The sequence below is a fragment of the Bombus vosnesenskii genome, unplaced genomic scaffold (genome assembly GCF_011952255.1).
Source record: "Bombus vosnesenskii isolate JDL3184/JDL3185 unplaced genomic scaffold, Bvos_JDL3184-5_v1.1 scf7180000014638, whole genome shotgun sequence".
Taxonomy (NCBI): domain Eukaryota; kingdom Metazoa; phylum Arthropoda; class Insecta; order Hymenoptera; family Apidae; genus Bombus; species Bombus vosnesenskii.
The window spans coordinates 3,680-29,422 of NW_022883567.1; the positions used below are offsets into that span (position 1 = coordinate 3,680).

General features: G+C 41.5%; 1 protein-coding gene and 1 long non-coding RNA gene across 2 annotated transcripts; one reads left to right on the top strand and one right to left on the bottom strand.

The window, feature by feature from the left end:
- Positions 1–765: 765 nt before the first annotated feature.
- Positions 766–24,403, bottom strand: LOC117240462. Its single transcript, XM_033506491.1, has 5 exons — positions 23,431–24,403; positions 4,930–5,015; positions 4,037–4,077; positions 3,592–3,693; positions 766–1,600 (listed from the first exon to the last, which is right to left on the bottom strand). The coding sequence occupies exons 1-5, from the start codon at positions 24,378–24,380 to the stop codon at positions 1,064–1,066; spliced, it is 1,716 nt and encodes a 571-aa protein (XP_033362382.1). The 5' UTR covers positions 24,381–24,403; the 3' UTR covers positions 766–1,063.
- Positions 24,389–25,743, top strand: LOC117240463. Its single transcript, XR_004494697.1, has 4 exons — positions 24,389–24,479; positions 24,623–24,872; positions 25,027–25,155; positions 25,403–25,743. It is a non-coding gene; the product is annotated as an uncharacterized LOC117240463 (long non-coding RNA).

Sequence of the window (25,743 nt, forward strand, 5' to 3'; positions counted from 1 at the left end):
AGCTATAGCCTGCGCACAAGAGAAGAAGGAACAAACACGTATAGTATACACGCTTAAATAACAAAATTAAGTCAGTTTACGTTCAATGTGAACTTGATCAAAGTTCCAGTCTCGAATTATAGAGTTTCTTACTATCAGTTTACAAAATTCGATATTACGATTATGTACCGTATTTGAAAAACATAAAATGCTTTGTTCAATTTTAAATAAAACTAATATTTACCAAAGCGAATACGAAAAAAATGTTATCATCAAACTCAATTTTCAATTATCAAACTTAATCCAGCACAAATACAAATGTTATTCGTGCTTTTTTACTTTTACTACTTTTCAACTCTCTATAGTTCGAGATTTGAGTTCCGCTAACTTTCTTTCTACTGCGCATGCGCAACAGGAAAACTTGAATTACACGTAATAGTCAAAAATTCGAAAATCTTATCCTTTCGTGGCAGCGAAAGTAACCTAGGACTAGAGGTTCCATAACATTAATAATAATAAGGCAATAATATTAATATTAATAATAATGTAATCGAGTACTACTAACAATATTAATAATAATAATAATAGTATGGTAATGGCAAGATACACGCGGGTATAAATTAATCATTCCTTTCGTAATATCTACGACGTCTTCGGGATATTCTTTAGAAATTACTTTATTTCTGGTCAATATTCATTAACGAGCAACTTTTCTCTCTGTTTCTTATCACGATTTTTTTCACTTCATCACAATTGTACCGTTAGAAATTATTCAAAACTTTGTTAAAATGTCCATGAAATATATGCAATTGCCGTATTGAATAAGCGAGTAATGAAGTTGCTGTTTCACTGAATAAAAGTGAAATCTCCAATGCGTGTGCTCAAGTATATAAGTTAAAAAAAGATTGGTACATCAATGCCTATTATTCTTAATCAATATTCATCATTTAACCATTAGGACCGAATTTTTACAAACCAACTCTAAACCACGACCCAATTTACAAATAAAAAGATCGATGTGTAAATTAACTATCAACTATTAATCTCCAATCCTATGTGAAGATATAATGTTCGGACCAAATTTCTAAACTAACGTGGACAATTCATGCGGACTATTGGTGGTTGCTGCGCTACTTAGATCCAATGTGGCAGCCGGAAGACCAGGACTGACGCTGCCGGTTGCTTCCCGTGGCAAATGCTGCGATCTATTTAGCTTATTTCCAGGACTCGGTGGCGATCTATCTGCTGGTGTATCCGGTGGCGTAACCACGTTTCTGTGTCCGCTCACGTTCAGATGATTGTGCGTCGCCGCGATCGGAGCTGGCGATGAGAGCAACAAGGGCGGTGGAGACATTGACACATGTCGATGATGATGATGGTGATGATAGTGTTGGTACTGTGCAGCTCGGCCGTGCGTTGCGTGGCTGGTATTTAGTTGGTTCGTCACGGGCCCGACTTTCGTTGGGCAGCCAGCATGGTGGATGGTTAACGGGCCACGTAGTTGTTGTTGCTGTTGTAGCTGGTGCTGGGTCTGGTGCTGTTGCAGCTGCTGCTGACGCTGCAGCTGTACCGCCGCTTCGCACTGTTCGCGCGCTAACGCCTTCACGGCATTCGTCTTCTCCTACGAAATAAGAATGATAGGTTAGGTTGTAGTCAGGGGCCATAACAAATTAAAAAAGTTATAATATAAGAATTTACATTTTAGTTGAAATGATTCTAGTTACGAATAAGTATTAAAGATGATTCAAATCTTTTTCGTTACCGATAACCATGGTGAAAACTCTTTTGGATTACTTTCAGCCATTGTCAATCTTATTGTCAATACTACATGCTTGAAGTAGAAGGAGGTGTACAGAGAAAAAGACTTTTTCTCAGCAAATATAATTGTAAATTCGACCAATTGCGAGGGGACGTAATCGCGAGGAGAGACGTCAACGGGTGTCGTAAATCCCCGTTACGATTATAACAATCGACACCACGAATTGATCGATCCCCTGATTTCCGTTGAGATAATAAGGGGTGATTGAGTTTGTATAACACTGTGATTCACAGAATTATAAAGTATATATTTCCAACACTTAGATTACACTGACGTAGAGAAATAAATAGTTAACAACTTGTCGCACGAAGATGCGATAGATATGTACGCTAGAGCAGGGCTCTTATAATGGAAATTAATGTATCAATGGACTTAGCACTATGATATGTTTAGGAGAGAAGATGTATGTTCGACAACACCGAGAACCGACAAAAGATTTGCGTGAAGTATGCGACTCTCGCGCTATGTGTAGACTGCCGCGTTAGTTGGTAGACTGTCTGTCGCTCTTTTTTTTTTTACGGAAGAAAAGTTCGGTGTGGGTGTGCCCCTGTGCCTAAAGAACGCGGATTCGTTGGTCCCACTTTCGTTAGGAAAAGTGAGGGTAACGAACCGCGGTGTCGATTGGTCATGACCTGCACTACTGCTCGAAGGGATGAGTAGGGAGTAGATGACTGTGTGCGTGAGAAAAACCTAGCTTGTTTTATTACAGGGCTATTCGGATTTTCCTAATGGGTGCATACCCGCTTTCTCCGTGTTTTAAGTGCGACTAATAAACCCAAGGACACCTCTAAAACCGACTGTGTTTCGAGAATATTTTTAAGCTTTAGAAATTCTTCAAGACAAACGGATTGAAGACATATGGCGAAACAATGCAGGGAAGTGAAAGTTATGGTGGGTCCTTAGGTTTATTGAGGGTCGAAGTGACGTTACGCAGGCGGTTGTTGTCCGGTCGCGCGGGCTGGCGTGCAGATGTTTTAGGCGGCGTAACAATAATCGTTACTCAATTATTTTGTTCAACAGTTTTACAAATCTCCCAAAAATAAACGAGAATACGAAAATACACTGAATATCGTGTGTATGGTTATTTATAAAATCCCCTTGAAATAGTTGCGATCGCGGATCACATAAACAAACGAACCTGTCATTCTACAGAGTATCTTTTTCGGTGAAATTATGCAAACGTAAATGTAACTTCGGTAGAACTCCTCGAGAACTTGTAAGCTTATATCACTCTGACCCAACCAGTCCACTCTAAAGTGTATAATTTATAAAAGGGGATTATATTAATACGCGGAGGATGTGGTAGGTGGTAAGTTTTGCATATGAATGTTTGTTGATACAACGAATGATTAAATGGAGGTTTTCATGAATGTGATAAGGACTAGATCGAATGTTTTAACACTTATAACTAGAATGCGTATTTTTATACAAGTTTGTAGTTTTACGAACATGATCAAAGAAATAAAATTTTAATCGAGATTTGTTTTCTTATATACGTATATTTTAGCGCATTTTATGCATTTTGCGCCATTTGCGTACTTTTCAATTTCGCACGAATAAAATAAAGATCAGCAATATAATTATAACGCTTCTTAAAAATGTGAAAAATCCTGGTTTCCTAAAAGCTTGTAATTGATTTCAGAAAAATTTTTATGAACTCTACCAGATAAATTATGGTAACTCTGAAAACAAAATTTCACGATAAAATGATTTCCGAGCAAAATACACATAAAAGATGATTTAGACGTGTTTGAACGTGTTCGTTTTCTTTTTTAATAGCGATATGTTCTTACCCTCTGCCACACGAAGACGTTATGGACCATTGCGCATCCACAAAACACGATGCCAAGGCCTATGAAAACCGACGTAACGATTGCCGGTGTGACACCAATTACCTCTCAGAGAAAAGACATCGACTCCCGACTGTCGGACGCCAACGCCGCGACGCATCTTAGTCCCCATCAGAGATAAGGCCCCAACCCCGACTTTCGGACTCCTTGGAATCCACACCAAACCCCCCAACATCCCCAAGCCAGGGTGTATATAAGCCGAGACTTCACCCAGCCCGGGGAGTTCTCGTTCTAGTTGCTGTTCTTGTACAACACCCCTTTCTCTGTTCAACGTTATTCTACTGTAAGTGCCAAAGTCATAATAAAGTTCGATAAAAGAGGATTAATAGTTGGGCTACGACTCAGCTTTCTTTTCTCTCGCAACCCAAGTATCCATTTTACGTGACACCGGCGTCGAATGAAACTGGATGAATGTATACAATATCATACCTGAAAGCATTGTTAGAGGATCATTATAACACGTATGCCATAACAAGCGGGACAAAGAATCAGCGCAAATACATATTCTCAATACATATAATTCTCGAAGCGTAAACTATATACATATGCTTTTCATTGAAATTTTCAATACTAGTCGCAAATTATTTTTCAATTAATTTATTATTTAAGTCTTTATATATCAATTCTCGACGAATAAATTACATAAATTATAGAGAATCTATCTTCAGACAATAGAGAATTCAATATTTTTGGTCGTTAAGTAATTTACAAATTTCTAAAACGATTACGTTCGAAGTTTTGGACAGTATTTGAAGTTTCTAACATGACATTAAAAAAAATAAATAAATTTTATGATATAATTAAAAAAACGTTGTAGTCTATCATAATTTCTATTGCGTCAAATTTATTAAAACGCAGTTTTCTTCTGAACAGAGTCAAAATGTCCGTCTTGAATCGAGTTCAACAGCTTAACGATCGATCGAGCGAATGATAGCTGTGTAAACTAGCATGACACAACGTAAACTTTAGATTAGATCTCGATCCATCCACCAGCCGTATTCATGCATGACATGAATATTCTGTTTCAGCTCTTTATAAATTAATCTGTTAAAACTTCCCTAAAAGACGATCATTTTTATTTTTCTAAGAAAAATAATGACTATTCGGCGTTAAAATTAACTTTATTTCCATTGGATTTCTAAACTGATTTCATACACTCAGAGATAGTTCACAGTATCTTTTAGATTCATGCCTGAATTCAAGAAAAATTAAATGTATAACTTATGTACTAGTATCTTTCAAAAGGTTAAAGTTGACAGAATTGAAGGAATTGGTTCTTACCAGTTAGAAAGACGGGAATGCTAATGAAAAACTCTCCGACAGCACATATCCGGCTGATGGATGATTTTTGCAGGTACTTGTTACTCCTGAAACAGACAAAATTTGAAGTGAAAGTCAGTTTCACGATTCTATGATAATTGAGCGAAATATAAATGTTAAGGAAATTCGAGGATTTGGGAATACAAATTATTGACTATATTTCCCACACAACAGTTATACATCTATATTACTCTCTGAAGAACGTCTTGCACGCACGCTGGTCGCCAACCGACTATCCTAGATTCTTCTAACATCTGACAACAGTCTTTTGTCTCCACTAAGTCCTTGACGCCCTCTAACCCTTACACACACACTCTCATGTACAGTGTAAATGTATCACTTCCCTAACAATAAAGGAACCAGTTTTTTGTTTAACAGCCAAGAATCTTTCAAAAATTCTACTGTAATTGATACTTCAAATATATTTAGTCAGACAAAGGATAATCATAATCGCAACGTTAATCTTAACTTTAATTCAAGGATCAAACAGTATCATTATACATATAAAAGTAAACATAAAGTCTATCCACATTATTGTTATTATTATTATTATATGTTATTCTATAATTGATTTTTATTTCTTTATTATCAATATTATTCTATTTTCTATAATGATTCAATTATAGATCTTATTTTTTGTCAATCATATTTCACTGAAAAGATCACTTTGAAAATAATCTAATAGTAAAAAATGAAAAATAATCTTTTTCTACCTTGTCTTCATTTTTTACAAACTCTGTCCACCGCCGTAAACCTATTAAATGCATGAAACGACAAAGCAAAGCTGCTTCACATAATTCCCCGCTCACGCAGTGTCAATCAGCTCACGACCGCAAACGATACTGCTAATTTCCAGCGACCACGAACGATTTCACCGTAATTGCCGGTGTGAAATTTACCAATACGTGCTCGAATTGGTCAATAATGGATAGAGCGCTCTTGCACACACTAATCTACCAACAAATAATATTGACTCAATTGAACAACAGCGCCTAGATTAACGGACAAACCGCATGTTCCAAACAGATTTACAATCACGGCAGAAAATACATGCCGTTATAGATGTTTCCTGGTCAAGACTAATTTCCACGCGTTAAGAACATTGTAACCGGAATCTAGGAAGAACTAGCACTTCCTGGAATAATACTATTGTGTCCTCGATGAATGTCTCTCCGCAATGCCCTCGAGTGAGTTGTTTTTGTCTTTGGTCGTACGACGTCCGGGATGAGAATTCGGGGAACGGTTTTGCGCTGCTTTAATACTCGCACAACCATCCATCCATGGGACTGCATCTTTTTAGGAGGACCAGTGATTAATCTTTTCCCACTCATTTTCATCTCTAATTTCTCATGAGGCTAAGATTCCTGCATCTTTTATCATAATAATTTATTAATACTATTAATAAATTGAGACAATTTTACACGTCGTATTTTGCGTTATAAGATGACTTGTAATTTGTAAAATTTACCTGTAAAATTCCTTTGTTTGTTTTACCGAAGCAATAGTTGGCATTTCTATACGACAATAAGAATTTGTTAATACTAATAATTTGTAAGGTTATCATGTTATCATTCTTCTAATGGATAGTATATTATTGAAACTTTTTTAATATTGAAACGCGATATTTTTTTGGAGAAGAAGTGCATAGTAGTAAAGAGTTGAATTCTACGGACGTAAAAAGTGGACATAACATTTTCTGTACATGGAGTCGCCTGGCCTAAACATTTTATGATTTCCGGGCAAAATACAGACGAATCCAGCGCTGATTTTAAAGTAGCTTCATCCAAATAAGCCACAATAAGAAATTCCCACGAAACAGTTGCGTTCATCCCCTTTCGAGGTCGCCGACCTCTTTGAATGCGTTTCAAGAGCGTCGTACCAATGAAACTTCGAGTTCTAAACTAATTTCTCAGCCTTTTGCGTTAAATTTAACCTTCCGCGTTAGTGTATTTCGGACGAGCTCCTATTTTGCGCTTTCGTCGACTTCACCAACGTAACACGCAGCATCCGCAAGTAAAACTGTCTCTTAAATTTGATGTGACACCAATACACGACGAGAAGAATCACAATGCCATTTTTATTCCACTTCGTTAATTTTTCGTCGTAAGGTTTAGCTGTAAATAGGATTAAAAAAATTTAGATTAACGAGGAATTTAAAATTGATCTGTTAAATCAACAATTTCCATTAGTTGTCAATAGATTTTATAAGCCTCAGATTACTGAGAAATTATACACATTGCAAAATATTTATCATTGGTTACCCACGCTACACGTAAATTTGATCAATCTACCAATGCACTAACACTGCAATAAATTTCTATTGCAACATTCCACGCTCCTTTGCCGCACCTTAAACTCCTCGCTAGATTTATTCCACCTTAAAGTGTCACATAACTCCTACGACACCGATATCAAATCTTAAACTCCACCAAATTCCAGAGAAACTTGATTTCGTCGAAAGTAAGAGATTAAACTTAAAAAGCAATTTATTTCATCTTTAAACTATCCCAAACTTCTTAAATATAATTTATATATATAAAATATTATACACTTATTGTGTGCATTATATATTTCAAGAACTTTGCAATAAAAAATAAAACTTATTACATTTAAGATATGGTTATATTGCACAGGCTCGAATATGATAAAGAGGTTAAATAAATGTCTCGAATCTCCGCAACAAACTCACACAAACCACCTAAAACACGTATACACAATGTGCATTCACTACGAACTCGACTCCCATTCCCTGCCAAAATCATAGGCATGCAGAGTCAATTTCACTGCTCGAGCTAGTTGAATAGGGAAGAAGGTCGAGAGCTGGAGTTAAGGAGCATAGTTGGTAAAGAATCGCGTGCCGCCGCGCCATTAAGATCAAGCCCACGATCTCAACAATAAATATTAGACGGTTCTCTGACCTGCATTTCGCGTGCGACTCGGGACGATTCAAAAACGCGTAAATTTCCCATGAATCGAATCAAACGTTCGCGATTTATCGCATTTAGGTTATATCGATATTGTCCACGAGTGGAGGCATTCAAACACAGATTGCTTTGTGTCACTCTATCGTAACTGCCCGTAATACATGATAATTTAATTTCGAATTCTTTCGAATATATGCACGTAACGAAAAATTTGTATTGGTTAGTCAATTGCAGACCAACCAGTTGTTAGCCAGTGAAAATAATGTAGATAATAATAGTGAAGAATTAGCTCGAGAAGAGTAAACAAACAAGGCGCCTTAATAAAAGGCACAATGTGGGTCCGCAAAGTGATGGGATTTCGGCGCATGCGCATTGTTTCGCATCAACTTACAATTAGACATGCACGAAAGCTTCATTTCTGCCGCATACATACTTGGATTCGCGTGCATGAAATTCACAAAGTAGGTTATTGCTTGAAAAACAGCTTTAATCGAGCGAAGCTTTTAACCAGACTGAAATCAAGTCTTGGTTTCTTTAGAAATTCAGATGGAATAAGAGAAACCTATTTTATCTGTGGATAAAGGTTAGGCTGCATCGGTTGGCTTATATGACTTTCCGGTGACTTTGAAGGGTAATACGGCGCCGGCGGTCGAGAAGGTAACTTCTCTATTGAACGAGATCTCATTGATCTCGTCTAAGCAGGAAGAGTCTGTCGGCCCTTTGATTTTATACGAGTCTTTCCATTCACGATCGTGCGAGCTGGCTACAGTCGACGACACGGACCCCCGACAAAACTGTCTGAGCCTATTCAAGGCGACGTCAAATAGTTTCACTCGGAGAGATGAATGGAGATAAGAATCACCGGAGCGTCTCTGCGCTTCGATGACAATGATATTTGGTAAATCCTCTTCTTGTTTCTCGTTTTGAAAGAAGGTTGTAAAGAAGAGTGCTACTAGATCGTCTAGGGAAATCACACGGTATATATTGCGTAATGCTATTGATTTATCAAAAATAACAAGAGGTTAAGGAGCTTTGGGAAGGTTGATTCAATTTTTTATAACCTGACATCTCTTTGAACAAATGTCTTAAGAAACGCTTGAATAAAATGTTAAAAAAAATAATAATCTTTTAATGAAATAATCATCTAAAATGAAATCTTTTCCTGTATTTTTAGACAATAAGATTTACTATATCCTACGCCATAATAAGAATCAATTTGCTATGAACTGGTATCTCGGAAATTGTAAGAATTCAGAAAATATAAGGAGGCCGGAAGAGGTAAATGAAATCCACAGAAACATTGACCCAACCTCAGCCCAGTTAGCCAACAAACTAAAATATCTCGCTGCCTTTTCTATATTTACGACCAGAACGTGGTCATTAATTGAGTCTAGCGACTGCACCGTAGACGAGTCACTGACCGATGTTGCTTTAATGGATATGCGGAAAATCACGTGTTCCAGGTTCCAGGGATGTAGTTGTTTTCATTTCCGGAGAATACGGTCGACTCGCGTGTGTATACCAATCTATCTGAGGATAGGTGTTCGTTAGAATTACTAACTATATTACTTTCAACCTTGTGATTAAAATTTTTAAACGTCACTTAATAGCAATTCAGTCGAGTAAGTACAAACTTTCAAATGTCCTAATTTTCAAATCTTTATATTTTTTAATCTCAAAGATATTTTATTATTTGCCGTAGATCAAGCTTCGTGTTACCGGTACTGTAACATTACAATCCTACGAGAAGCAGAAAATAGTGAAAAAATCTGACCTAATAGATAGTAGTCAATATTCCTTTGACGCGTCTTATGCGAACCGCAGTTAGAGGAAATGCAAATAAGCTCTTGCGAAACGGTTTGCCGCACGACAAGCCTACGAACAACGCCCAATGCAAGTTCGGTGGGAGTTACAGGAAGAGGGACGTCTAAAATCAACTAGGAATCCCTATTCAATCGTCTAATTTTCGATTCCGGCATTGAACTTCCCGAAGAAAATTAAATACAATTCCGACTCGAGATTTAATTTCAGTCTCGTAGCTAATGCAATCTAATCGCGTTTGCAAGGCTACGCTTCCGATCAGAAGCCACGCGCTTCGATCGCGTACTTTCCGCATCGGAAGCGTACGCTTCGGTACTAACCGCGTCGATTTTCAAAGGAATCATTGGACACCGGAAGAAGAAGAAGGAGTAAGAATAAAAGCACGTAAACCGGCAGGAAGTCAATCGAGACAAAATCGATATCGTTGAAAGTCGAAAAAAGACCCGAATTTAGGCTACAGTACATATTCGAATTGAATATATTCAAGGTTTAGATTTTCCTCTCCTGAAAATTATAAACATAAATGAGTCGACAAGCGATCTTGAAAAGCGTCTGTTCCATCTAGATTATGTAAATTGCGTGAATTACCGTTAGCCATAATTCATAATTTATCGAAAAAGCGCGCTTCTTCTCAACCACGCTTTCCCCTACCAGCATCGACATTATCGGCAGATCGATAAGTATCAAAATACCACAAAGATATTAATCTCATCTTTCTTCTAACCGCGAAAAAATGCCGCGCAAATGATAAAACAACAGATCAGCCAGAAACATCGAATTCTCCACGCTTCCGACTGCAAGAAGAAAAACAAAGTTATTTGTGTATGATGGAAACGTCTCTGGACGATGCTCTTGTCACAGACGAAATTCGAGCAGCTGTATATAACAAACCGAAATTCCGAACGCCTTATCGCGTGTGACCGTCCGGTCAGCATCCGTTCTCAGCCGCCTGAGTGGCATTCGATCACTCCAGCCGTTCTCCGAATTTTACACTAAGTATAAACAAAACCTTCTCCCACTCCAACGAATGGAAGAATATAAATTCTCCCTTCAAAATCATCCAGTCAGTCTAATAAAAAAATTCTTAACTAATCCAAGTATCGAAAGTGTATCATCGCGAACCGAAAAAATTGTATAAATTGAGTAAAAAATAAAAAGAACTTTATCTCCTTGTCGGAAATTAACAAGTTCCTTACTTTTTACCTTAATTTTACACGACACTCTTAAGCGGTCGAGTGCGCGCGAGAATAGCATCGCGGATCGGCATTTCCACGGTGAGGATTGTAAAATGGTTACGCAGATGATGGATCATACGCATGGACCGTAGAGACTATCGTGAATGATGGATCAGACACACATACGCGTTCTTCGCTCTTCCGATATTCTTCGTAACAACTGCTGCGATCTCGTCATTGGAAACGATCTCGGGAAATTCAATCGAATATCGAGGAAATTTATAGAAAGCTACAGCTGTGTTCGAGTATTATTCTAGAGAAAAGTGGTTAACTCTATGAGACTAACGATACAATACGTCTCAAGATAACTTTTAGGAAAATGATTGTACCTTTAAAATTCTTTCGACACTTTTCGGTATATTCTTGTCATTGATTCTGAAAGTATTTGATTAATTTGCTGGTTAATAGGAAGTTGGTTAAAACCGAAGTTAGTTAAAGAAATAAGTAAACACGAAACCCGTGGATACTCTAGACATATGATTCTACCTGCACGCGACAAAAATATTCATGATCTGAACAAGGAAAGAAGTATTGTTAGATTCGCGTCATGCTGCAAATGAAAGATTTACAGCTCGAACCCAATTATCTGTTACATTACATTCTCGGGCACGTGTAGGCTGAACGTCATGATATATGAACACAAGTATAGAAAGAACAACATGGATATTTCGCGCGAAGAAAACGAAGCTTCACATATACAGTGTATAACCACTCGACAGTATTTGCTCACGAAAAATACGAGTTGTTAAAGTCTAACAAAAATTACGTATACAGTGGCAAAGAAGAAAACTGTTATGCCGTTTACTCTTATTTCTAATTGACAGAAAGTCGTCAACGAACAAAGAGCGCTTTTTCTTATTCTCTGTACCTTCGCGATGCAATCACAGAAATTCTCCAAAATGCTTCGTGTCGACTAAACAAAGAAAAAAAAATGGCAGCTGCTAAGAGCAAACTACCTCCGGAATTTTCTTCGTTTCTAAGTGAACCAGGAAGAAAGAAGAGAAGGGTTAATGACGCCGAAACTGAAGGGTGGCCACGGATCGTTTGAAAGGGGCCACGACAACCGTTACGATTCAGTCGCGCCTGTTCCTCTTCCTAGGTTACCACGCCGAACCATTGCGCGCTTTTACGAGCGTTCCCGCGATAGTTTCCTGGCACTTGCTCGTCCTTTCAACGAAGGGTCGATCGGTTAATTTAAACTCTCGAAGGCTTTGTCCAGTCGGTAACATCGATAAGCTTAAGTCGAAATACGGATTTCTCGTAAATTCAGAATTTTATTGCCACCAGGATGTATATGGAGGCGACAGATGAAGAACACGATGTAAATTAGATTTCTTGCTTTTATAGAGAAGCAATTTTTAAATTGAACACCAGTCGTCGATCGGTTCTGTAGATCGTTTTTAATAACAAAATAAATTTGGTTAGTCCATAAAGGTTTGTTCGTGTGAATCTTCCCATAGATCATCCGTAACGTAAATGCCGCTATAACCGGCTGCAGATACATTTTCCTTGAACATGTGGCGGCACTTGACAGTAAACTTCCCAACAGTTTACGTCGCTTGACGCACGACACAAAGACCCTATACCTGCGGACAAGATGATTGCCAGATGTCGATACATTCGTACCGAATATTTCCAGCTAGCCTAAGGACCGCTATAAATCTTAGGATTTATTTTAGCTAAGGTCCTCCAAAGAGACAAACAGTCTTTGTTTATCAGTCTCGAAGTCGACCACCTACCACGGGGACACACGAGAAATCTGCTATCTCTCACATACGACGCTGCCCGCTAGCAACACCCTCTCAAGGGCAGCTAGCACCCTTTTCCAACGACCAACACGAATTAGCCAATAAACATTAACGTACATTTCCCTCACTTTCCGAACCAAAGCTTTTCTCAACGAATCCGATGCCTTCGCATCCTTGGACACATCCCAACGAGTCTTCCTCCGCAGCAGCATCGCGACAAAAATGTCAGTCTATTACCGCGAGTTACCGCAGTATATCACGATCGTTATACTTACACGGTTCGAGCCGAATAATTATCTAAGCTCTCGACATCTCGTGCAATCATTGTCCGCACTCGCAGCGTATCTCGAATCGTAGCTATCCAAGCTCTATCTAATAACCGCGCATTCGCGAACCGAATACAATCGCGAATCCTGCATCAAGTGTACTCATTGACATTAGAGTGAATAAACATTTATCGTTCAAGAAATCTGAGTTTTCCTTCCGACCCTATCACGACATACCACCTCAAATTGGTGACCCCGACGTGATTATCCCCGAGTGCTCGTGAAATGTAACACAATGAATCTAAATCAGTTCGAAATGACCAATAACGCCCACTCCGCACGTACGAAGGCCGGCGGGGACAACGCAGACTCGATTAGCGCCCTTCTCCGCGTGCCACCGTTCTGGTCTGACGACGTCGACTTGTGGTTCAAGATGCTGGAAGTGCAGTTCGAAACTGCCCGGATCACTAGTGACCAAGAAAAATACCAGGTCGTCATCGCGAATCTCGACAAGTCGCACGCGAGATTAATTCGAGACGTATTCGACGCCGCACCGGCGACAGAGCGTTACGAGTACGTCAAAAAGGAGCTCATCAAGCGATTGGGAGAGTCGTACGCCAAGAGACTCCGACAGGTAATCGAGAACGAGCAAATGGGGGACAGGAAGCCCTCTCAGTTTTACCGTGATCTCAAAAGCCTAGCCACCAATTCGTTAGCAGACGATGTCATTTTCACCGTCTGGGAAGGTCGACTTCCACAGCGCATACGGAGCATCCTAGCCTCTGTACAGAACAACGATCCGGACTCCCGCATACAAATTGCCGATAACATTTACGAAGCCACCCTGGAATCAGGGCAGATCGCCGCGGCCAGCGCAGGCCGACTACCTGCGATAACCCTCCCACCTGGCCAGAATAGCGGAATAGGCGACGCCATGACAGCCTTCGCCAACTTGGTCACCGAGCGGGTAGCGCGAATGGACGCCCATATGAGCGAGATGCGAGCGCTAGTAGCCGAGCAAAGAAGCAATGAACACCGTAGGGCACGAGTACAATCACGCTCGCGTACACGATCCCGCCGCCGTTCGCGCCCTCGCGATACGCTGCGGCAAGACGGGCTGTGTTACTATCACACACAGTTCCGAGAAAGCGCGAGAAAGTGCACACCCCCTTGCTCCTGGAACTCGGAAAACCGGACCAGCCGTCCGTAAAAGCGGCAAACGACGACGGTTTGGCATCTAGCCGCATATTCGTAACGGACAAGAACTCGCGGATCTCCTACCTCATCGACACCGGCGCAGATGTTTGCGTATACCCGCGCAACAAGCTACACGGACACGTGAACAGAAGCGAGTACGAGCTGTTCGCGGCCAACCTGTCCCTACCTAAACCTGTCCCTACGCAGAGCATTTAAGTGGGATTTTACCGTAGCCGACGTCAAAACACCCATCATTGGCATGGATTTTCTAAGCCACTCCGGGTTGCTCGTGGACCCGCGAAACAAAAGGCTTATCGATACGATAACACAGACGTCATCAAGGGGATACACCGCCACAACAGACGAAGCGTCCGACAAGACCGTCATCGGCGAATCACCATACCACCAACTCCTGGCAGAATTCCCGGACCTCACCCGCCCACCGATCTTCGGAAAAGAGAGAATTCGACACGGTATGCTACACCACATCGAAACTACACCTGGTCCACCAGTCTACAGCAAACCGCGTCGGCTTGCACCTGATCGACTTAAAGAGGTAAAAGCGGAATTTGAACACATGATCGAGCAAGGCGTGATGCGACCATCGAAAAGCCCGTGGGCATCACCCCTGCACGTAGTGCCGAAAAAGGACGGAAACCTGCGTCCATGTGGCGACTACCGTGCGTTGAACGCCCGCACCGTACCCGACAGATACTCACCGCCACATATCGAAGACTTCGCGCAACATCTGCATAGTAAGCGAATCTTTTCAAAAATCGATCTAGTCCGCGCTTACCACCAAATTCCGATTGCGTCCGAGGACATTGAAAAAACCGCGATAACAACGCCTACCGGACTTCTCGAAACAACAAATATGATGTTTGGACTTCGGAACGCCACGCAAACATGTCAGCGGTTCGTCGACGAAATCATACGCGGGCTCGATATCGTCTACGCGTACATCGATGATTTTCTCATAGCCTCGGACGACGAAAACCAACATCGCGAACATTTGAAAATCTTGCTCAACCGTCTCAATAATTACGGCGTTGTGATAAACCCCACGAAATGCGAATTCGGCGTGCACGAAATCACATTCCTCGGATACTCGGTAAACCCCGACGGAATTAAGCCGCCGCCCGAAAATGTCGAAGCGATTGTAAAATTGTCGAAGCCCGCGAACGCCAAGCAACTACGTAGGTACCTCGGTATGATAAACTTCTACCGACGTTTCATACCGGGGGCCGCAAAAACACTTAAGCCGCTCAACGACCTGTTAAAAGGCGCGAAAAAGGGCAACGCGCCCATCGAGTGGTCGGAGCAGTAGGAAAACAGCTTTCGCGAATCGCAACGTGCACTCGTGGACGCCACGATGCTGGCGCATCCGATACCAGGTGCGCCTATCAGCCTCACGGTAGATGCGTCCGACTACGCAATGGGGGCAGTATTACAACAACGCGCGAATAACCAATTACAACCGCTAGGATTCGCAACGAAATCTTTGACCCCCGCTCAGCAAAAATATAGCGCGTACGATCGCGAACTACTCGCGATATACACCGCAGTCAAACATTTTCGACACGCCTTAGAAGGCAGAAACTTCACAATATAGCGACAACCGTTGCCTCGGCCCTCCTCTCTACATAGATAGCTCGTTTCGGCGTACCTTCAAAAATAACGACTGATCAAGGACGCCAGTCCGAATCAAACCTATTCAATGAACTATGCCGGTTGCTCGGCATTAAGCATTTACGCACAACAGCCTATCACCCCGCATCCAACGGAATGGTAGAGCGCCTACATCGACAATTAAAAGCAGCAATAAAATGTCACAATACGAGCAACTGGGTAGAAGTCCTGCCAATTGTTTTATTAGGCATAGAAACCGCTATCAAGGAGGACCTGAACGCAACGGTAGTCGAAATGGTTTACGGTACTAGCATACGATTGCCGACAGAATTCTTCGTACCAACGAAGCAACAGGCCAACTCGGAATTCGCGAACCGTTTAAAGGAGCGAATAGAGAAAATCAGTCCTCACCCGATTACGCGACACGGCGAGAAGAAAACCTTCGTGTTCCGCGAGCTCGAAACATCACCATACGTATTTATACGCCATGACGCTCCAAGCTCTATCTTATAACCGCGCATTCGCGAACCGAATACAGTCGCGAATCCTGTATCAAGTGTACTCATTGACATTAGAGTGAATAAACATTTATCGTTCAAGAAATCTGAGTTTTCCTTCCGACCCTATCACGACATACCACCTCAAACAAATAAATCAAAATCGTAAAGTATGTTATAAATAAAATCTGACTTCACGAGGTGTTGATCCCTCATAAAAGAAGTCTTTTATATCTCGCAGATGATTCATAACATGACGTCTACTTTAACTTGTTCCTTATACCTCCTTGTCGAAAAAGTTAATAGTTTACAAATTCGAACATTACATATGTGACGGAAGAAAAGAGAGAGAGAGAGAGCGTTTCGTCCCGGGACTACCGGTGGACTCGTCAGTAAGGCTATGCCCGGTAGTCCCTGCCTTAGACGTAGAGCGAGTCTCGCTAGGTGCGGTATTTATATCAATCGCTCGTATATTCGACCACTAGCGAGTTAGACAGACAGACTCGTTGTCGTCGTAGCCCTCTAGTGTTGGCGGTTGGTACCCGCGGCTCGACCTGTCGGCGTCCTATTGATACCGATCCGCCACACATATCTACATAACATCGGCCATTATATTTGCCAAACCAAATTTGTTTTCTTGTAACATTCTGTGATTAATTAATGCTACAACAAACTTAATATAGAGTGTCACGTGCAAAATTTGCACGATAAATCAGATGACTACGATACAATCTTCAAATACGATCGTATCTTTCGTATACAAATTGATAGTTTCCACCTAACTGACAGATTTTTATACCCTTGGAAAAATAACGTCTTGACGAACAATTCACGCCAATCAACGCCAAGAATGAATCACGCAAATTCTACTGGAAGTCCTCTATTCACTTTTTCGATTTATCATCAGCTGGAAACATCAAAATTATCGGCTGGTGATTGGGAATTAATCGAAAAATAAATTACAAGCATTGAGACACGCGAGTGCCCGTTTCTTTCTCTATTTTTCTGTCTGCTTGTTGGAATATTAAGGCGCAGTCACGGCCCGCCAAATTTATTCCCGTTCCGTAGTGCCCTGTGTCGGTGAAAAAATTTGAAATGCCGGATTCGAAGGCGTGGAATGCCAACAGCCACGACAGAGAGCCCTCTTCTCTCTTTCTGGTGGAAAGACGAACGGGTGCACGCGTATGCTCGGACGCTCTGACGCACGAAGAACCGCCCGTGAACAGAAACCAGACACGCGTGTAACGTTAAACCGGGCCGTCGATGAAAAACGAACAAGACTTTCGCGACCGATGGGCGTTTTCAATGACAGATCGAATCGTTCAGTTTCACGGTTCGTTCGGGGTCACAGTAGCGTTCATCTTGGCATAAAAACGCGCTAGAGACGATTTCTCATACATTGGTTAAAGTTGATGTGTGTTTCGGCGAATTGTCGTTTGGAGGAGCGATACACCTAAAGAAACGCACATATTCATAAGAATCTACGTTTCGTATTCTTCGTATAGATATCTTTATTTTTATTGGTCGTATCATGTTCGATGTAATAGTTGGTTTTTTAGCTAGTGAATTAACAAGATTTAATAAGAAATTTAGTACAAATGCTCCATGCGTCGTGTTTGACACGTCGTTGTTAAACTCTCATTTATAGGAAATTCAAAGCTGTATTTTCTCACCCAGCTTAAACCTTACGAACTCTTTTCACGCGTTTCACCCGTCATTGAACGAAACGATGAAAACGTTCATCCATCCACGTTTCTCCAGTAATAATCCAATTAACCTGTTTCCCCAATAAGTCGAAATCCGCGATCGAAACGTGAGATCGCGAAGAAAAATGCGCGCCTACTTTAGGATCGCGCCATCTAACAACGAAAGAAGAAAACTTCGTGAGCCAGCAACTACTTTGTCCAAAAGTGGCTTTATTCGAAAAATCTGCTGTTCAGCGTGTTCGCGCCAGCAGCACCAGAGATCCCTTATCACGGACCATTTAAGTAATGAGCCGGCACTTAGCAGCGCCGCTTGTCTTTCATTCTTCTCGTGTCTCTGTGATCGTCGTCGCCGTCGTTGGTGTCGTCGTTGGTGTCGTCGTTGGACCTGTGTCATACTTCGGCTTTTTTTCCTTTCATCCTCGCGTCTCAGACTCGGTAGCGTGGTACGGAAGGAGGGACGGGCACCGAGCTTCGAGTGACAATGAGCAAGCGAAGAGGAACGGCCGTCTACTACTGGGACCCACCATTAAAGTTCGTGCTTCTTTCGGAGCACGTCTGCACACCCCAGGGCTCCTTCTCCTTCGCTAACAATGCCACTTTGCAGACTTCGCAGTTATCTTCAGCCGGACGACCTTCGGCTAAGGCTTCCTAGCTGGCGTGCACCAGAGACACTGACCGAGAACCCTCTTGCTTTTGGTCTTTCGTTGCCAGTTGACTCATTCATAGGGAACACCATTGTCGGAGAATTAGTTTCAGAACGAAGGAGAATTGTTGGTGATCTTTAGTTAATTTAGAGCGGAAGGTTTCGTAATTTGTAATTTGTAGTTTACAACAGAAATTCCTATTGTTTATTAGGGAACTTATGCCGCAGTTCCTTACATTTGAGGGAGGTCTATGGTAGAAATTTTTATGGTAGAAAAATATCGTAGGAGTCAGCCTCCATTATTAATAATACGGATACAGCTGTGCATATTTTACTTTGTAATTTTAACACGAAAATATCCAGTGATCTTCGGAGTATTTGAAAACATTTTGGAAACAATTAATTTGTTAACTGCGGAGTTTATTTCCTTACATTTGGGGGAGGTCTATGGTAGAAATTTTTATGGTAGAAAAATATCGTAGGAGTCAGCCTCCATTATTAATAATACGGATACAGCTGTGCATATTTTACTTTGTAATTTTAGCACGAAAATATCCAATGATCTTCGGAGTATTTGAAAACATTTTGGAAACAATTAATTTGTTAACTGCGGAGTTTATTTCCTTACATATGGGGGAGAGGTCCATGGTAGAAATTTTTCAGGAGCGCGAGTAACCCGGAAAAATATCGTAGGATAATTAATTGTTAATAATACGGATACAGCTGTGTATATTTTACTTTGTTATTAATTTTAACACGAAAATATCCAACGATCTTCGGAGTATTTGAAAACATTTTGGAAACAATTAATTTTTAACTTTTTAAAGTTTAATTTCAAAAATGCCTCTATGGGGTGAGCAGGTAAAATCAAGCAATAACGAATAAACACGTCGAACGTAGTTAAGTGGTTAAGAGCACAAGAAGACAGTTCTTCGCATACCCGTCGACACTCGGACTATTCCTTCTAGCTAAACAGCTCTCTAGGAGAAAATCGAGCATTCCAATTCAGCAGAATCTTGAATTGTCTGGAAGCCCCGGAGGCAAAGCAGGGGAAACAACCGTTGAGCGAAAGGACGAGGAAAAGAGAGAAAGAAGGGAAACGAGAAGCGTCCGGTGACGTTGCAATTTTAATCGTCCTCCGGTTATCTCTTCTGGGCACACTGCGATAGTGTGACACAACCGGTAATATTAACTTAGCAGACAGCTGTAAAAGTTAGTCGTGGTGATAATGTAGCATAAAGAATGGCTGTGTCCTGTGTCATCGAACGATCGATAAGCCGCTAGTTATCAATGTCCAAACTAGATCTATTGTTCAGAAAAGAAAACAAAGGATGGTCGACCACAGAAAACGGTACACTTTCTTCCCTAAAGGCCATTCTGCCAGATGTGGTTAATCGAAGCAGTAGCTCAGATGTAAACTGTCCTCTTCTCTTTACTCTTAGTTAACCAATAGTTGGGCGAATCACCAGAAATTTACAACAGGGGCCCCAATCGGTGACCTGGAAATTCTGGGGCCTGAATACCTGTCTAACGAACACCTGTCTACTTCGATCAGTGTTTGCGTTACCGTTGCTTACCACCAGCCAAAATAAATAATTACAAAGCATGATTTAACACTAACTCTACCAGGCCTGGTCAAAAGGCCGTGTTTCAACATTTAATTTAGAATTGTACAGTCATTGTTGTTTCTTCTCTTCTTCTAACTTTATATAGATTCTTACGTCAACAAAAATTGAGAAATTGATTAGTCGGATAATATAAGAATTTACATAAAGTTGGAGGAAGAAAAGAAACAACGACCAACGCACAATTTCAAATTAAATTTTGAAACCGGTCATTTGACCGGGTTTAGCAAGGCTAGCGTTAAGATAATAAATTCGCACTCTTATAAACCGATTTATAGAATACTGCTCCCACTATAGTAAAATGAAATATACTATAAATAGACGAAGAATTTCATATGTTGCTTAAAAACGTTTCTCGCAAAGAACCAATCTTTAATCTAAATATATATATATCCAAACTCCGGAATATACTCTGCCCGTTCCCAAATCTCATTCTATGCTAATTTGATTATCTGAAATCGCAGTGCACGAGTTTCAAGATCGACAGCTAATTTCGTCCGTGTCCAATCTTCATTATTCTCTTCTTCTCTGTTATTTGTTCTCGAAACAAAAGTTACGATACGTCTCTGTAGTTGCATACATTACAATGTTAACGGCTCGTTCTCCAACATTTCGAACAGCTTGAACAAATCTCGTTCCAATGGCCTGCCAATCAAGCCTAGTTGTGGAATAACGCAACACGCACAATATCAGCCGCATCTTCGTAGTTTGGTACATTAAAATAGTCAGAGGAATATAGTGGCATAGATTTGACTGCGAAATCCTGGGACACTCTATATAAGGAAAGGACCCTATCAAGGGAAGAACAAGATTCGAGTAAAACCTGATCGAACAGTAATATTCGTTGGAAAAACTTGTTAGATGGTAATATTTGCAGGAAAACATCGTCGCACAATTACGGTCACAAGGGAGACATGGTCACACGGTAACATTCGCAAGAAACTTTAATATGCCAATCACGCACAACGTCTGGATGCTTTAAGAAACAATGATCTTTCTATCTGCCGAAGAGCACACGACATTTTCCCACGCGAATCAAACTCGCCACGCGATAAAAGACCCGCCACTGGCCAAAAAACTGAGCGAAAGAAAAAGGACGGAATTAAAGAACCGAAGAGAAAACTCAAAACGGCGTGTCCGTTGAGGGTAATCACAGTGTTACGACCGTTCGCGGAGAGACGCGGTCGCGAGGAAAACGCGTCAGCGAAAGGCGTAAATTCTCGCTACGATTCGGTGAATCGACGCCGCGAAGTAGTCGTTCCCCTGTTTCGGTTAAGATAACAGAGGTGGTTAAATGAATATGACACAGCAGAGTAAGTTATATTTCACCGTTTATTCCAACAACTTATAACGAAGACAGTTACGCTGGTGCGTATGTACGAGATGAGTGAGTGACTGATCTACGGGTGTGTATACCCGGTTGAAGGATGTTGACCGTTCGAAGGATGTAAAATCAGTACTGTCTTGGGAGACGATGCTGTCTCGGAGGAAAGCTAAGGATGGGTGTGTCTAGCGCACCGGACCATCGGATTTGTTGGTGACGATTTTAGTTAGGAGAGTGAGGGAATAGGCTTCGTTGTTAATTGGTCACACGAAGGGTCTTAACCGCCCTCGAGAGAAAGTGGTTAGTGGGAGGAAAGTTGCAGCGTACGTGAGAAAAACTAACTTTCCCTTGTCACGCCGTGGTAGACAATAGTCTTTGGAAATTCTTCGGAAACAGACGTTTGTTTGCTTTGAAGGACCTTTACTAGGAAATCTATGAGATTTATGGAAGGTACTTGAGACTGTTGAGGGTACGCAGTGAGTATCCGAAGACATCTGGTTGCCATCTTGCCCGCGGTGTGTGGCCTCGGCTAGGTAGAGTGTTACGCGACGTAACACACAGTGATTTGGCCGACGATTTCGGCCAATCTGCATAACTTAACGCGCGTTTCCATTCGCTAGTAATTAGAGTCGGCGATGCTTACTTTGTCTCGGTCGGCAACGAAAAAGATAAAAAAGAAATCCGATTGACCAACGATAAGGGAACTTCCGAGCAGAAACCACAGATCCCATCTCGAGGAGTATGTATCGTCTTTAACGAGCCTTATTTTCGCTTTCGAGTTGCGTGTCACGGGAGGCGAACATATCTATATTCCCTTTGTAACTTGATCTGCACTGCACTGTGTCTATTCGATAATATTTTTCGCGAACGTGCGTGCTGAATTTGCTGGGAGAATTATTAGGTAAAACGGAGAATATTGCAATTTCTACACAAAGGGCGTGTCACGATCTTTCAGCTTGGTCACAAATTAATATAGCGTAGTCTATATAAAAAAAATCTTACTAATAAAATTATTATACGATTTCCTGCGTGCACGACGCTCGAGGAATAAACGAAAGTGTAATTTTCATTTTCAAGGTTCGCGTCACGAAACATACGCATTTACGGATACATCTCACCACACAGTATCGTATTGTGATTGCAGACACGTGTTTGATCAGTAAAAACGGGACACGCGGTCGGTGAACGCTTGCACGTCAAGTACAGGATGTGAATTTTTGCGTTTCGTCCTCCAGGCCGCGTGAGAAGAAACACTAGACAGGCCTCTGATATATCGCACGGGATACGGGACACTGCGTTTGTTCCAGACGCACACAGATAGGCCACGCATGGACGAATGAGAACTTATATTCCGGCACAAGGATAATGATTGAGGATAGCGTCGCCAGATTATAGAAATTAATGGTAATCATCGTTCGACCGCGAATCCCGCGAATTCCCAGCTACCAGGAAAATGCTTATTTTTCTTTTCTTTATCAATACCTAAGTAAGTTTGAAAAGTTACATGTACAACAGCAACAATGTAAATATGGATGCTGTTGACATTTAGGAGGGAAAATGTCGATGACTATGAGAGTCCTCTTTCCATCATATGTATAGTTCGGATTAAAGGATATTTGTATCTCAACGTTTATTTGCACTTTTAGAAGTTTCTCTTTGTGTATTTTGTTTGACTTCCGAATTTTCAAAGATAACAGTATCTTAAGGATACAAACTTTAAACGTATATATTTTTCACACCTTGTTCGACCTTCGGGTTGAGTAAAGTACGGATTATGTACAAAGGTATTTAAAGCGTTATAAATCACAGATTTACCCAGCGTGGCATAAAACGAAAACTCTACTCACCAATGTCCTTGATACGAAGTCTTGACGAGTTTCACAGTGAAGAGGAACTGTATAGCGCACATGAGGAGACAGCAGAGGTTTAGGGAGAGGGCGAGTGCGCACAGCGCTAACGTCACCTCGTAGACAATCGTATACTCTTCCGGGCTGATCAGGCTACTCGGCGTCACCGTTAACGGTGAGATCTTCAGCAAGAAGATCAACGAGAGTAGCGCCAGTAACAACGACACTAGACACAATAAACCCAAACTGGTCAACGTCTCTTTCGCGCTAACCTCGTGGTCCTTGTGATTCCTTGACAGGGACGACGACCAGGAAGCGTTCAAGGGGTACGCCGTGGAACCGGGACCGGTTAACTGTCCCCCGGTAGTCGTACCCTGAAGAGCAGGTGCAGGCGAAGGTGTCGCCTGACTGGGTAATCTGGACAGTCTCGAGATATCAAAGCCTCCATTCGCTTTAGGTCTGCTGTCCTGGTGCAGCGGCGCCGGGGATATCACCCCCAATGTAGTCGACAGATTATTATTATTGTTATTGTTATTCCCACCGGCAACAGGACTGACGCTGTTCACAGAATGCTTCGACGTGGACAACGTGGACAGATTAAGAGCGTGCGAGTGATTCAATCGTTGAGAAAGATTGTTCACGCTCAACTGAGAATGATTCAAAGGGTGTCTGTGAGTGGAAGATGGCGTGGTGGCAGCCTGATGCACGTTGGCTCTTTGATGGACCACCGAGTCGTAAACGTCGACTCCCCATCCTTGGCTTCCCCCTGTCGTTCCACGAACGTTGCTGTTTTGGTTGTAATGATGGTGTTGCTGTTGATCCTGTTGGTGACCAGAATGATGGTGGTGGTGGTGGCCGCCGTGCAACGAGCCCGAACTCGCCTGGTAGTCATTGTGCTGGTGCCTGGAGCCCGCTGACGACGGTTGCCCCGTCAGGATATGCTTCAGCATTACTCGACGCTGGAATGCCTGAGGAAGACTGCGCTTCTTCCTGCTCCTCTACATGGCGCTACGCGGGACTCGCTTCTGAGCACGTCTTTCTCGTTGGAGGTTTCTTCTTTCTTTTCTTTCCCAGTAGAATTTTTACACAATTCTTTCTCCCTTTTATCATTAAATTACCTTTAATTCTTAACGACCTTTAATCTTTGTCTCTTCTTTCCTATATATATATTTTTGTTTACTTTTCTCCGTAGCGAATTTTGTCTTTCTGACGCGGGATTAGGTTCCTGGACTTAGGGAGTTGCTACACGCCAGCTCCACCATGGCGACGGCATTCACTAGGCAGCCTACATAGCCACCTTTCAGCTCACGCTTCGGGATACTTTTTTCGCTGAGATTCTCCGCGATGAGGCATGAAAGCAGAGACCACCGTCTGCGGAGGCATGATTATTCTATTGTTCCTTTTAACGAGTAATCGTTTTACTCGAGTCCTCTTACTAAACCGTAAGTACGAAAGACTATTATACTTAGATAGGTACTTGGTCTCAAGAACCAACTTATTTTGGTCTTTCGATTAAGTTCTTAATTAAATGCTCAATTAGATATTCATAAATATATCTTCATAATATTTCCCTCATCTATTTGTTTGACATTCTAGCAACCTCGTTAAGACGTCCGCCACTTCAACTTCTATCTACAAGTGGCAAAAACTGAAGCTGACCTTCTTCATGGAGAAACATGCCGGAAATGGCATCCGCACGTGTGAATAATTATACTCAGTGTCCAGGTAGTTCTTTCGATCATCCGATAGAAGTCGTTTCTGTTTTTCAGAGTTCGTTCACGCCTCCAGAATGTAAAAATATCCAAGGAAGTACCATTAGGAAGCAATGAAATTCAGAGCTTCTGTGGTTATTCCTTTTTCTGATTGTTTCTTTTCTTTGCCCAAAATGGATGATTTCTATATCAAATTGTTTATTCGTATTTTTTTTAATATTCCTTGAGATTTTCAATCAACTCGATTTCGAATTTTTTAGCACCCGATCTTCTGGTTGACGTCGTTAAGAAAGAGGAACGAGTGCACAGGAAGCATGGTCGGCGTGAGCATGATTAGATCCGGTCTGCCCGATGACCTTGCCAGTGATAATAGCGGTTCGTTAAGGTGGTTGCAGTCTTGGTTTGCTTCTGTTTCGATTTCCAGCGAACTCGTCAGCCGGCATGGCTTCCGAGATGCTCCCCCTGAAACAAGTCGAAGGGAAATAATTAATGGACTCTCTGTTCGATTGTACGTGGATGACAAGCTGACCGTAAAAAGAAATATACAAATACGATTAGAAAATATAATCCGAACCCCTTTCGGTTTGATCTGAAGGTTTCT